This window comes from Octopus bimaculoides, chromosome Z, assembly GCF_046866305.1.
Source record: "Octopus bimaculoides isolate indiv1 chromosome Z, ASM4686630v1, whole genome shotgun sequence".
NCBI lineage: Eukaryota > Metazoa > Mollusca > Cephalopoda > Octopoda > Octopodidae > Octopus > Octopus bimaculoides.
The window spans coordinates 31,221,675-31,237,095 of record NC_142944.1 but is presented as its reverse complement, the minus strand read 5'-3'; the positions used below and the strand labels follow the sequence as shown (position 1 = coordinate 31,237,095).

The 15,421-nt window shown below is 35.3% G+C and overlaps 1 protein-coding gene across 4 annotated transcripts in view; it reads right to left on the bottom strand.

Moving 5' to 3' along the window:
• Positions 1–791: 791 nt before the first annotated feature.
• The window catches only part of LOC106868339 (uncharacterized), a 176,566-nt gene continuing 161,936 nt past the window's right edge, over positions 792–15,421 (bottom strand). For all 4 annotated transcript variants that reach the window (XM_089365084.1, XM_089365085.1, XM_089365083.1 and 1 more), the window contains one exon: positions 792–1,926. In XM_089365084.1, coding sequence (XP_089221210.1) covers positions 1,307–1,926 — 620 coding nt within the window. In that variant the 3' untranslated portion in view covers positions 792–1,306. The remainder of the gene's footprint in view (positions 1,927–15,421) is intronic.

The window sequence follows — 15,421 nt, the reverse complement described above, 5'->3', positions numbered from 1 at the left end:
ATGTACTTGTGTCAATTACAACAAAACCATATTATAGCTGCTGTTGCTGCTGCTGCTGCTACTACTACTACTACTACTACTACTACTACTACTACTACTACTGCAATTTTTATGTATCATCATTTCTTGATCTTCAGTAACACTCACGCACGCACGCATAATTGAGCAATGTTCATTCCGTGGTATTCCTCAAAACTGGTAAGAGATATAAAGCTGAAATTTTGATTTTGTTTGCATTCCAATAAATCTAGTAGCAGCAGCAGCAGCAGTAGCAGTAGTAGTAGTAGTAGTAGTAGTAGTAGTAGTAGTAGTAGTAGTAGTAGTAGTAGTAGTAGTAACACCACCACCAGCTTTTGTTGTTGTTGTAGGTAAAAGTCGCAGTTTTATTCAGAGGGGGAGGGTAGTTGTTGATTGGCGAATGTGTATATATATGCTCAGATACATGATTCTCCAGTATGTAAATAAGTGTGTGTGTGTGTGTGTGTGTGTGTGTGTGAGTGCGTGTGTGCGCGTGCGTGCTTGTGTGTATGTGCGTGTTTGCGTGAATGTGCACGTGCACGAACGAGTATTTATGAGCGCCAGGTGCATTTTACAACGCAGAATGAACTGCATTATATGTATACATGTTTATATATATATATATATATATATATATATATATATATATAGTGTACGTATGTATATATATATATAACTAAATATATAAATATATATATATATGGATATAGATATGTATATTCATATATATTATATATACATACATATATGTACATATACATTATATATATATATATATATATATATATATATATATATATATATACACTCACACACACATATGCATGTATGTATCTATACAGGTACCGAACCTCTTATCCGGAATATAGAAATCCGGAATTACCAGAAATCCGGCTATTTTTGAAACTGGCTAGCTTTGAATTTCGCGGGCTGTAGTAGTTCGCCGCGCGGCCGCTTTGTTTTAGTTTTAAGAATTTGAAGTGGCTTAATAAAGATCTTTAGAAATTCTTTAGAAATGTATTAATTTGTATATTTTATACAATTTTGTTCTTTACTTTTCGTTGTTTATTTTATATTTTCGGTATACATTTAGTCTGTGTCCAGAAATCCGAACCACTTCCGGTTCCAAGGTTGCCGGATAAGAAGTTCGGTACCTGTATATATATATATATATATATATATATATATATATATATATAATATGATATGATACGGTATGATTTGATATATGATGTATGACAGTTGGATGAAAAAACGCACAGACGGCTTATTTACGTATTCTTCCTCTTCAGTACATGAAATCATTTGTGTTAGGTCTTTGAAGAGCATTTCTTTCTGTCTTCTCTATGTAACGCTCTTCCTGATCCCCGTCCTCTTTCGAATCCTCGGCAACATCCAACAGCTGGTTAAACAGCTTGAACGTATCGCGACTGTTCAGAACTTTTTCACGGTCTTGTATGTAAGTGTCGTCTTCGTAGCTTCCCTTTAATTGGTAGCCACTACCGTATTTGCCATGTTTTTTCATGACGTGTGCGTACAGGCGTTGTCTTTGTTCATTGGCCTGTAGGTCAAGTTCAATTTGGCGAGTAACGATGGCCGAACTTTTCCGCCAAACGTTGAACTCGTAATCAATTGGAATGATACGTTCGGCAATTACTTTGATCATAATGACAGCCTTGCCGCTTTGTACCCACAGTTCAACATTTTCGGCAATCGAATCGAAGTTATCCGTAAAGTTGGATGTGATTCTGCTTCCGTCAGCATGTATAAAGTCGATATCGCCGTGAATCTCTTCGTGTTTGTGTTCCACATTGATATTTTGTTTGATGTCCTTGGAATCGATGTTACTCAAACGAGTAAGCAGTGTTTTAGTCAGCTTCTGCTTGCTTTGGGAATCTTTCTTCATGACTGAAAGTAGAAAATTACAACAATTTCATTATCAACAACATCGGCAATAAACAACAACACTACCACACGGAAAAAAAATCGACACCATACATACAATAGAAATAACAACATCAAAAATAATAATTCTTTCTATTACAGGAAAAAAGACCTGAAATTTGTGGGGAGGGATAAGTTTATTACATCGTCCCCAGTGCACAACTAGTACTTATTTTATCAACCCCATAAGGATGAAAAGCAAAATCTATATCGGCCGAATTTGAACTCAGAACGTAAAGTTGGACAATACACCGCTAAGTATTTTTGTCAGACGCGATAACGATTCTGCCAGCTTACTGCTATCTTAATTGTTCCAAACTTTGACACAAAGCAACAATTTTAGCGTGAGTGAGTCGATTACATTGACCCCAGTACTTGACTAGTAAGAAGGAAAGGCAACGTTGGCTTCGGCTTGATTTCAACTCAGAATATAGAGCCAGAACAAATACTGCGAAGTATTTCCCCTGACGCTCTAACGATTCTATCAGCTCACCAATAACTACAGTGTTATATAAACTAAGCACAAAGGCATCAGATTTTTATGGAAGGGTGCAGTCTGTAGTATCATTTGTGTCATTTCAGAAAAAAAGATTTACTTAATTGCTTTGTTTACGTTTGAAAGGAAACTCATTCAAGCATAGATACTAAAACACAACGATCACAAATATTGCCCCAAACAATATTAGTTCATTACGTATGTGGTGGGAGGTGAGAGAAAGAGAGAGAGAGAGAGAGAGAGAGAGAGAGAGAGAGAAAGAGAGAGAGAGAGAGAGAGAGAGAGAGAGAGAAAGAGATAGAGAGAGAGAGAGAGAGAGAGAGACTAAACGCACAACGTTCTGTGTATGCAGCATAATGATGACAGGTGGTATGTGTGTGTATTTGTGTGTGGCTAATGTACTATGTAACGTAAATGAGGTGTGCTTAATATAATGTACTTAAAAACTAATAAACTTAGACATATAATTGAAGTCGGGATCTTTTTTAAAACGGGGGCCACATTTTTCATTAACGAAACACTTTGAAACTTGGAACACTGGTAGAATGTGTCATATAAAACATCTTTTTCTCTTAGTCTTCTTAAAAAAAAAAGAAATCCATAAATTATTCCATGTTAAAGTTGTCGTATTTCTGTAATTTCAACCAATCACTGACGTCCATTCAGCCGATATACATTAAGTGCCGACTACATAAACAAACGATTCTGAAACAATTAACCCTAACCCTAACCCTAACTCTAACCCTAACCCTAGGGTTAGAGCTAGGGTTAGGGTTAGGCTTAGGCTTAGGGTTAGGGTTAAAGCAAATTTAAAATGAAAAAAGCAAATAAAACGAAGAATCGTTTGTTTATGTAGTCGGCACTTAATGTATATCGGCTGAATGGACGTCAGTGATTGGTTGAAATTATCGAAATAAGACAATTTTTTACATGAAATAAATTCGAATACAAAAATATTTTTCTGTTCTATAACACAAAATAGATAAGTATACGAAGTTTGAAAGTCTTTCGGTACCAAAAACACTACGTAAAACATTAATGAAAAATGTGGCCGCCGTTTTAAAAAAGATCCTGAAGTCGTTCCAGTCACGACAGCCCCCGAATTTCATTCAAAAGTTAGTGCATCAAAAACTATATTACGTCATGCGTTTTTCCTTTCCTTCATACCCACGCGCACGCGTTTTATGATGGAAGATTGTGATCTGAAGTAGATTTAGCTGCTGTTTTAACCGTGTCGGAATGATAGTGCAGAGACTCTAACTCTGGCTCGTGTGTATGTATGCGCGCATATGTATATGTGAATGTGAATGTGTGTGTGTGTGTGTGTGTGTGTGTGTGTGTGTGCACGCGCGCGTACGAATGTCTGAATTTGCATGTAATTACAATTGTGTGTTCATGTACATGTGTCTGCTTGTATGCATAAATTTGTGACAATGTGCACGATTGTGCATGTATGCGTGTATGTACGCGTGTATGTACGCGTGTATGTACGTGTGTACATAGGTGATGTGGTGTGTATGTTAAGATTGTGTTTGAGTATATCTCTGAATGTGTGTATATTGTATGTCTTTGTCAGAAATAAATTAAGAGATAAGCCCATTAGTAATTAATAAATAAATTATAAGTTGATGTTTCTTAATAATTTTGGTAGATAAAATGGCAAATGTGCTACACCGAAAAATGGCGAGTAACATGCATACAATGTCATTCAACCTGGCAAGACTCATTCCCGCAGATGGCAGTCTCAATCCCGAACTGCCTGATTTGGTCAGGGGCCCCAAGATACTAGACATTTCCACTACCATAGGTTCCCAATGAAAACTTATTCGAGTGCAGCTCTTATTTTGTTTGCAGGCGACGAAACCAGGGTTCTGACATTGATTTCATTAGGTTGCGTCTGGGGAAAATATCGCTACAAAGTCGCACTACAGATTAGAGTGTTGCCGCTTCGGAACGATAAGATCGTGCTGTCATTCATTCTTTATTCGTAAGTTTTTCGAAACTTGTAACTATTTAACACTTTTCTAAATACTACAAACTTAATTACAATAATACGATGTAATACTCGGTCCCATTGCAGGACTTAACTCAACGGCAACACTAAATACATATGGATATATAATTCTAAATATATATCCATATCTATCTATCTATCTATCTATCTATCTATCTATCTATCTATCTATATATCTATATATCTATCTATCTATCTATCTATCTATCTATCTATCTTCTTGTCCCATTCTGTATTAAATATATATATATATATATATATATATATATATATATATATATATATAAGGAAACGTTTAATAGTGCAAACACCTGTCTTCTAACATTATGTAAGGTATAAATATCTAAATAGGCAGTACACAACAGATATATGCCACAGGTGCTTAATAAGCTGTGTTAATGTAAACTACAGAATGGTGTACAGAAACATATAGAAAAAATGAGGGATCTTTTTTAAAACGGGGGCCACATTTTTCATTAACGAAACACTTTGAAACTTGGAACACTGGTAGAATGTGTCATATAAAACATCTTTTTCTCTTAGTCTTCTTAAAAAAAAAAGAAATCCATAAATTATTCCATGTTAAAGTTGTCGTATTTCTGTAATTTCAACCAATCACTGACGTCCATTCAGCCGATATACATTAAGTGCCGACTACATAAACAAACGATTCTGAAACAATTAACCCTAACCCTAACCCTAACTCTAACCCTAACCCTAACCCTAGGGTTAGGGTTAGGGTTAGGGTTAGGGTTAGGGTTAAAGCAAATTTAAAATGAAAAAAGCAAATAAAACGAAGGTATGGAGATTAAATACGCTTTACATCGCTTAGTGAGCCAAAGGAGTAAATGTAAACAATTGAATACTTGTCAGTGATTGGTTGAAATTATCGAAATAAGACAATTTTTTACATGAAATAAATTCGAATACAAAAATATTTTTCTGTTCTATAACACAAAATAGATAAGTATACGAAGTTTGAAAGTCTTTCGCTACCAAAAACACTACGTAAAACATTAATGAAAAATGTGGCCCCCGTTTTAAAAAAGATCCAAAATGAGAGATAAACTTCCACCCGGATAAAAAAACAGTCTGTCACGGGTAACATTACCAGGTGATTTTATGGTACTTAGGTAGACAGTGGCAATGTGGAATACAGTAATATGTAAGAAACACAAGCGAGATGATGAGAGATAAATATCCACCAGGATAAGATACCAGTTTATCACAGGTAACTTTACCAGATGAGCTGGTGGTACCTAGGTGGACTGTGGCAATGTAGAATATAATGCTGTGTACAGAAACGTGGGAGAGAAGATGAGAGATAAATTTCCACCATGATAAGAAACCAGTCTGTCGCAGATAACATTACCATGTGAAGTGGTGATACCTAAGTGAACTGTGATGCATAATAAAGCGCGTTATGCGAAAGTTCAGGTGTGGATTTGAAATCAGGACTTACGTCCAATGTCTGATATTAACAAAGAACGCATCACATTGCGTGTGCGTCTTCGTTAAGAAGAACTACAAACCTTAGTTAGGGTTCTAGACTGTTGAAGGGAATAATAGAGCTGGGCTTGCTTTCTAAAACTTTAAATATCATCTTCAGCCGAACAATGACTGGCTTTGTGGTTAATTATTTGTTATATCACACGTTGTCGTAGACAGAACAGATCAACACGCACGCACGCACGCACGCACGCACCCCGCACGCGCGCACGCACACACACACACACACACACAGAGGTAATTTAATCTATGAAAATTTTCTGACCTAATTCTCAGGAACCCTAAAGGTGGTAGGTTCCCTTAAACAAGTGATTTTATGCGGAAATTGGTAACCTGATCGACTAGTAGTGCGATATTGCTATTGTAACTCACGCCAGCACAGGATGAAGGTTACAGTACATGATGCGGTGAGATACGAGAAGAGGGTAGGAAAACAGGAGGAGGAGGAGGAGGTGAGAATAGTGGTGGTATGATGATTGATGATGGTGGTGGTGACGGTGGTAGTGGTGGTTAGTGTGTTATGGCGGCTTTGAGTAAGGTGATCATGATGATGATGACGACAATAACAACGAAAATAATAATGATGATGATGATGATGATACGTTCAGAAAAAGTTCACAGGAAGTACATGAATAGAAAAAGAAAATTAGGCGTGTAAATAACAATAGAAGATATTCATTTAGAATGTTGGCCAGTGAGAATCTGAACAGAACAACCACTATCATTGCTGCTTTCAAACACTACTACCTCTACCATTACCACTAACACTAGTGCCAATACAATATAAACCACACGAACTATTCTACAGTGGCCATCATTATAGATGTGCTTCCTTCTGTAGCACTCTATCAGGGTTGACAAACGTACACACACACACACACACACACACACACACACACACACACACATATATATATATATATATATAGATAGATAGATAGATAGAGATAGACAGACAGATAGATAGATAGATAGATAGATAGATAGATAGATAGATAGATAGATAGATAGATACATACATACATACATACAAACATGCATGCATAAATACATACACACACATACATACATACATACACACACATGTACACATGCACATACATACATGCACAAATTTATATATATAAATTATGTGCATATATATATATATATATATATATATATATATATATATATATATATATTTAAAGAACATGATGGGTTTAGTTCACTAATGACCTAAACCAATAGGAACGCTGCGTGAGTGCTGTAATTGGTCATCCATTAGATTCCAAGCTCAGAGCTGAGGCTGGAGTTAGGGATCCGTAGTAGGCTTCCGAGTTAGCAGGTATATATATCAAAGGAAAAGGAAAGTAAATCCAAGGCAGGACGAGTATCCCTGGTCGTTTAGAATATTTAGAGTAAAGTGAATCAAAAGAGAAGTCTCCATTTTTGATTCCCCTTACTCTAATTAAATATTCTAAATGACCTGAGATACTCGTCCTACCTTGGTTTTCTTTTCATTCTCCTTTTATATACATACATGCATCTATCGTCTTGGCCTAACAGCCCTTATTGTTTGTTTTTACTACCTCACTGTCCTGTTCTTGTTAACACTTGCACCCTCCGCAAAAAATTCCAAATTTTATTTAATTTGCTTTGCGGGAAGAACTGTTCCAAAGAAGTTGCGTATTGTTCTTGCCTTCGAAACGCAGAGTAGATGGAACAGGGACAACTGATGAAGGGAAATATTCTTTATGTTGCATGTCTCGTCTCTCTGTTTTTTTCGTTGTTCAAAAAAAAGTTCGTTTTCTGTTTTCGTTTCTCATTGTGTTTAACGTTTTTTTTTTGTAATATCCTGTACCCATATATGCATGTATGTATACATATAGATGTAGGTATGTACATATATGCATGGATATATTCATATATCTATATATTATATATATATATATATATATATATATATATATATATATATATACTGTGTGCGTGCGTGTGTGTATGTGTTTGTATATCTATACATATTGTATAGCTGAGTTTGTGTGTGTGTGTGTTGCATCTATAGAAATCCACACCTTACAAGATAGCAATCTGGGAGTCGCACCAATGGATTCCTCATGGTCGAAAATGCACGGAATCGGCTATTTATTATATTTTTTATTGCTTCCTAAGACGTGAATTTTTGTATTAAAAATAATTTTAAACCATAACTTATAACAATTTTAAAGTCGGAGCATGAGTTAACTCCCATTCTAGCGACGGTGTAAAGAGAGGGAGAGATATAACAGATTTTTAAAATTTCGTATTTTTAGTGAGAAACGACCGTTTCTCCACAACTAATTTCCAGATTTGCTGAATCCGTTGCTCTACTCATAGCAATATATAGCTGGTCGTGCGTGAACATGGGAGAGAGCAGAAATTACCAGAGCAAAAATCCTAAGTGTTCACTGTAGATACGATCCTTCGCAAACGATCACCTATTATTTTGTAAACAATGTTACGAAACTGTTCATGTTTTCGAATTATATATATATATATATATATATATATATATATATGCTTTCGGTGCAAATGGTTTTGTTATACGACACCGTATTTTACAATCATGTACATAATAATAATAATGGTAGATTTTATATAAGCTTAAAGTTTATGGCGTTCACCGTGCAATGACTAAGGAAAATAGTCTAATAACGAGGCATATAAGCACTCGACAGAAAAAAACAAGGTTTTCCTATCCGTGTGTGAAGAACACACAGTCATGTTAACAAAGGGATGTGGATTCGCGTCCCACGCGTATGGGAAAGCCTTCTTTTTTCTATCGAGGGCTTATATGCTCCCTTATTACACTATTTTCGTTAGTCATTGCACGGTGAACGACATAAGCTTTAAGCTTATATAAAAATACCATTATTATTATTTACAGAATTGTAAAATACGGCACCGTATAATAAAGTCATTCGCACATAGCCTCAGGCTGACCAAAATCTTGTGAGTGGATTTCGTACTCGGAAACTGAAAGAAGACTGTCGTATATATGTGTATATTTGTGTATGTGTGTGCCTGTGTCTTGTGTTTGTACCCCCACCATTCCTTGACAACTGATGTTGCTGTGTTTACATTCCTGTAACTTAGTGGTTTGCTAAAAGACACTGACTGAATGAATAAATCCTGTGGTTGATTTCTTCGACCAACGGCGGTGCTCCACCATGGCTGCAGTCACATGACTGAAACAAGTAAAGCAATAAAAATCTATGCCATTTTAATCCCGAGCAAGGCCGGGTATCTCTGCTAGTGTATATATATATATATATATATATATATATATATATATATATATATATATATATATATATATATATATATATACTTCAAAAAACAATAACAAAAAAACAACAAAGTGAGGACGTGTATATATATACACACGCACACACACATATATATACACACGCACACATACACACACGCACGCACACTTACCTCCCACACACGCACACACACTGTTCGAGCTTTCATGTTAGCAAATATCATCAATTACTCAAATGGAATGTAGATCACAAACGACCTTCCGGCATTATTGTTAATGAGTGAAGAAAGAAAGAGAGAGAGAGTTGCGATGAATAACCATCCTTATCAAATGAATATGGTGTTTAATACAGACGTTCATACGTACACACACACATATACACACTCGCATACATACACTTACATAGCGCTTATCGTACAAACAAAACCATAAAAATATCGATTAGTATTATTAAAATCCTTTAATCATATACATTTCGTATGTCAGTTATTTTTTCTTTATACAAGTTGCCACGTACCTGATAATAAGACAGTACATATATACATATTAATGGTTTTGTAATTACAATTTCATAATTTGCCGTGTCATATCTGTGTTTTTCACTAGAAATTCGGCTTCTCAGCACTGATCCTGAAGTAATTAGTTATATAACCAAGTGTCTTAATAATTACACACACAAACACATATACACACACAGACTCACACACACACACACACACACACACACACACACACACACACACACACACACACACACACACACGCACACTATATATATAATATCGGCATTTGATCTCTGTAACATAATGCAATTGTTTTCTACATGATCTGTTATGGTAGAGCATCAAAGTGCGCATGGAACATGCTATGCAGAGGTTGCAAATAATCACAACAGTAAGGAATAAATGATATCAACTTACGTCTATCATAATTTCTCCGAATATATAATATAATATAATATAATATAATATAATATAATATAAATATAATATAAAGTGTAGTAGTTGATGATTTCTCATTTATGCCTGCGTAGTTTGCATTTACTCTCGAGATTTTTCTTTTTAACTGTTTTGTTACCTTCTGTTAAAATACATTGCTTTATTTCAATCAATTTTGAAAATAATTAAGTAGTTAATAAAATAAATGTCTCATTATTAAGTTAATGTTTGGAAAATAAATTAACATGAAATTTGATGGAAGGTTTCAATTCAGACACATTTAACCTTTTTGTTGTCATATTTCTTTTGAAATATACCGTTTTTATTTCAGTACAATTTGAAGATAATGGAAAAGGTAATACAATAACTTTTTCATTATAAAGTTAGTAAGAGTATTTGAAACATAAATTGACATGAACTATTGAGGGAAGGTTTTCAGTTTAGATCACTTCAAAATTTGTATGATAGAAACATGGGCGGTCACAGGTAACGTGGTATTCAAAATGTCCACTGATTTGTATACTTAAAGACATATATACATGATATACATATGCATGATGCACACGCGCGCGCGCACATAGCACATACAGATAGACAGACTGATAGATAGATAGATAGATAGATAGATAGATAGATAGATAGATAGATAGATAGATAGATAGAATTATACAGATAGAAATATGATTAAGGGCCGCTGATATGATCATTAATTGATTTTATCTTTAATCATATATATATATTTATTCATTCATTCCTATCATGGTATTTACTGCGGTATTAACTTGATCAAATACGCACGTGATTGAGATGAATAATCGGGTTTGCCTCGTATATACGTGTGAATACTTGTATGCATGCATGCATGTATGTATGTATGTATGTATGTATGTATGTATGTATGTATGTATGTATTAGTATATATACGCATGTATTTGTATGGGTATTGCATATATTTACATTTATGTACTTTTTGTATATTCTACTGATGATGGTAAAATAATTGAAATACTAAACCAGAAATTGGACGATCTAGAATTAATCTGAAAAAAATAATTTCGCTAAATCTCTTTTATTCATTTCCTCGCTTTCAGCCTTGTGCTAATGGAGTGTAATTCTAAGTGGTTTTTAGAGTCGTTTGACGTCTATCTCTAGCATGTCGGTACTGTTTCTCAGTACCCTTAATTATAATTACATCGATATAAATCTTTACCTATGTTTTTATTACGTATTAACTACTGATAAGATAATAAATTAATTTTATCCTTAATTATGTATGCATATATATATATATATATATATATATATATATATATATATATATTTACATATACATACTCACACACCTGATGTGTGTGTATGTGTGTGCGTGTCTGTGTGAGTGAGTGTGTATGTGAGGTGGATAAGGCTTATGCCATATTTTCAGTTACGTGAATATGAGCCAGGGCGTGTCTTTCTAAATATCTATAAATACAAAATACACACACACACACATTCATACATATATACATATATACATATATACATATATACATATATATATATATATATATATATATATATATATATATATATATATATATATATATATATATATATATATATATATATATACATATACATATATGTATATATATATATATATATATATATATATATATACATATATGTATATATGTATATATATATATATATGTATATATATGTATATATATATATATATATATATATATATATATATATATATATATATATATATATATATATATATATACATACATCTACATGTTTGTATGCATGTACGTGTATATACATACATACATACATACATACATACATACGTACTTGTTCGTACGAATATGTATCTGAATATGTATGCGTGCGAGTAAGTCTGTGTATCCATAAATGCGCGCGCGCGCTTCGTTTGTGGTTGTGACTTATTCTTAATCTCTCTTCTTCAGACCTCTGTATTTGGGTTATTCATTCCACTGCACACGAATCGTCTCGTTGAATGCATTCTTTCATTTTATAAAGCATCAAATACGACCGACCCGACCAACTACATTCCCACCCACCTACAGGCCTACGCACCAACCTACCTCGCCTATAAAACCCATTTGTCTTCTAAGCCTATCAACATACCTATCTTTCTTACCTGCATACCTTACTTTCTAATTTTCCAACCTATCCCACCTTGAAAAAAATTTATTTTCTGTTTTTTATCTTTCTGTCAATTACTGACTAAACTGACGACAATTAATTCTTCACATAGCCAAAATTCCATCATATGAGGAAGGGTTCCCATTCTAGAGTTCCTTAAGCCCGCCGTTGCACTCATGAGTAACACACACACACATGCACGCACGCACGCACCCCTACGCACACACATACATGCATACGTACATACATACATTACATTACATACATACACACACACACATTACATACATTCATACATTCATATATACATGCATTACATTACATTACAAACATACATACATTACATACGTACATACATACATACATACATTACATACATACATATATACATGCATACATACATAATTTTATTCTTTTACTTGTTTCAGTCATTTGACTGCGGCCATGCTGGAGCACTGCCTTGAAGGTTTTTAGTCGAAGAAATCGACCCCAGGACTTATTGTTTGTAAGCCTAGTACTTTTTTATAGGTCTCTTTTGCTGAACAGCTAAGTTACGGGGACGTAAACACACCAACACTGGTTGTCAAACGGTGACGGGGCAGGGGAACACAGACAAAAATACATACACATACATACAACACACACACACACACACACACACACACACACACACACACACACACACACACACACACACACACACACACACACACACACACAAATATAAGTATATCATACGATGGGCTGCTTTCAATTACCGCCTCCTAAATTCACTCACAAGGCTTTGGTTGGTCCAAGGCTATATACATACATGATTGGGACATTCCGGAACTGTCTGCTCATGAAATTCACGTGCAACTGGTTGAGCACTCTACAAACACGAGTCTTTTAACATAGTTCTCAAGGAGAGTTAGCATGGCACACTGGATGTGACAAGGCTGACTCATTAGATGAAAGATACAACTCATTTTTGCCTGCTAAGTGAACTCAAGCGAAGTAAAAAAATAAAGTGTCTTGCTCAAGAACACAACGCACCGCTAGGAATCGAACTCACGACCTTACTATCGTTAGCCGAATACCTCAGGCGCTATGCCACGTCCACGTACTTTCACAATACATGATGGCCGTCCACTCGTGACCGAGGAAGACCATTGCCGACCTTCAGGAACATTCTGCGTTCTAGGACTAACTTACATTTTGCATTTGCGGCTCCGTTGGTGGCTAATGAGTCCTGCTCTTGATAAGCATACCCGACTGCAAACATCGCAGACCAAGCTTTCCCCATTCACTATATGAGCCGTGCGCTTTCGCGCAGCTCGCTTAAGTTCTTCATGCTGGATACGCGCTCTCTCAAAAGTGTTGATCCCCTCCTTAACCTGCTTCCTCCATCTGTGGCGATGACAGGCATTATTCTCCCAGTCATTATTCACAATACACACACACATACATACATACATACATACATACATACATACATACATACATACATACATTCTCTATGGACCCTAAAAGAAATAAATGAAGTTAAAAAGAAAGGACAGTAGGCAGAAACGGAGAACGAAATACGAGATGAGAGAGAGGGTGACAGAAAGAAAGATGACTTCATAAATTTTCTTCCACTTGTCAAGTTATGTCCTCTCTATCTGCCGCGTTCTCTCCCCTTCTCTCTCTCTCTCTCTCTCTCTCTCTCTCTCTCTCTCTCTCTCTCTCTCTCTCTCTATCTATCTATCTATCTATCTACCTAGCTAGTTATCTGTCTATCTATATTTTGACAATAAGTATCTGTAATTGCTACCTGTATATCTCTTCCACCCAAACCCTCGAGATTCACCTGCCATAGTTTGTTCCTAACATTGAAGTAAATATTGTCCTCACTAGCCTTAATATATGAAGGACTGAATCCATAGTTCTTACTAAAAACAAGAAGGTAATATTAAGACAATATATCGACACTTGCAAATGGAAATGGGATGCCGTCCAAGACACAATACAGAAACCTACACCTGGCAACGACAGGGCTACAGTAATTTAGATCAGGCCACCAGAAATCTTAAGATTAAGAAGAAAGCTCATTAATATGGTTTTCAATATAGGCACAAAGCCTGAAATTTAGGTGAGAATGGAGGCCAGTCGGCTGGATCTAAATTCAGAATGTAGTGAACCGAAAGAAATGCTACTCAGCATTTTACCCGACGCGCTAACAATGCTGATAAGCTCGTAACAGCAACCTATACGTTGAATTTGTAAACCATACATTAGTTAAGAAATATGCCTGTCAATCCACGGGTATAACTAGAGTGATATTGATATAACCAGAGATACACAACCACTTTTTCATAAAGGCGTGGACAGATTACCTTACGAAGAAAGTCATAACACTTTCCAGATGACAGTAATACCAATGTCTCTAAGTATTGTTAGAGTATTCGCACATACTATTCGTTAACACTGAACAATTAACATTTTTATATAGTTTTCTAATTATTGAGGTGTGCAGAATAAGGCGCTTCGAAAAAACATGAACCACGCCCAGCAAACAAGGTGTTTGAATCAAATATAAAAATATTTTTTTACAAAAGACACATCAACAACAGCGAAAATAATATATGACACAAGTTGAAAGATCAACATCAACGAATCTTTAAAGTGGGTGACGAGATACGGAAAATAAATAAATAATACTCAGAACAAAAGATTAGAAAGGAAATTAATTTTTAAAATATCATAGGCAGGTAAAGTTCCGTCCCGAGTCATAAGGGCCGGTTTCCCGGTTTTCATGGCGTATAGATTTCCCACGTGGACGAGACGCCGATCTTTTGCACGATTACTCATTTTGGCAAGCTGAGCGAACTGAAGCAACGTGAAATGTTCTGCTCAAGAACACAACGTGTCTCCTGATCCAGGAATCGAAACCACAATATTACGATCATGAATCCAACAGCACTGACCACTAAGCCACGCGCCTCCACTTAAAGATGTCATAGCTCCACAAATTCAACTTACCAACAGCTAGCAAAAAAATTCAGCAACACATTAACAGCTGCAAATGACCGGAA